The sequence below is a fragment of the Fonticula alba genome (genome assembly GCF_000388065.1).
Source record: "Fonticula alba strain ATCC 38817 unplaced genomic scaffold supercont2.1, whole genome shotgun sequence".
NCBI classification, from domain to species: Eukaryota; order Rotosphaerida; family Fonticulaceae; genus Fonticula; species Fonticula alba.
The window spans coordinates 4552502-4553123 of record NW_009242971.1 but is presented as its reverse complement, the minus strand read 5'-3'; the positions used below and the strand labels follow the sequence as shown (position 1 = coordinate 4553123).

Here is a 622-nt window from a genome sequence, read left to right as displayed (position 1 = left end):
GTGGGCGGTGGCGCACACACGCCCAAGGTCTATGTTGTATTCCGGACCCTCAGCCCACAAGGAGAAAGTCCTGTGGGTGACGACCCACTGGCGGCCACACATGCCTGGCACCGGGACCCGCCGGCACCCGGGGTCGATGGGGCTGCTCTCCCGAGCCGCGGCAGATCCAGGGGCCCTTTCGTCGACACTCGCAACGCGCTGCCCCTGCCAAGGGCCTCTTCTTCTAGTCCAGCATCCCGGCCAGGGCCACCTTGCAGTGGGTGCTCGTGGGCCGGTGCCCGGCGGACACGTCGCTGCAGTTTGAGAAAAGGGCCCGCAGCCGGGCATGCCGGTCGTCGGCCGGTGTCAGCCCCAGCATGTCCAGCGACGGGAGGTCCAGCGTGTGGCCGGCAGCCACCGACGAGCGGATCTGCTCGAAGGTCTGGCCGGCCCACGGGACTCGCCGGGTCAGGCACTCCCACAGGACCACCGAAAAGGCGAAGACATCGGCCGGGAGGCACTCGTCGTCGGGGAGCTGCGCGTGTCGGGCGAGCGAGTTGAAGATCTGCCCGGTCCCGCGCCGAGACGTGCATTGGCGCCGCGTGAGGCACGGCGCGTGCGCGCGCGCGCGGGGGGGGGGGGG

General features: G+C 70.9%; 1 protein-coding gene across 1 annotated transcript in view; it reads right to left on the bottom strand.

The window, feature by feature from the left end:
• Positions 1-223: 223 nt before the first annotated feature.
• Positions 224-622, bottom strand: part of H696_00974 (TKL protein kinase) — a gene marked incomplete at both ends in the record, with an annotated part of 9656 nt that continues 9257 nt past the window's right edge. The window contains one exon of the mRNA XM_009494863.1: positions 224-544. Coding sequence (XP_009493138.1) covers positions 224-544 — 321 coding nt within the window. The remainder of the gene's footprint in view (positions 545-622) is intronic.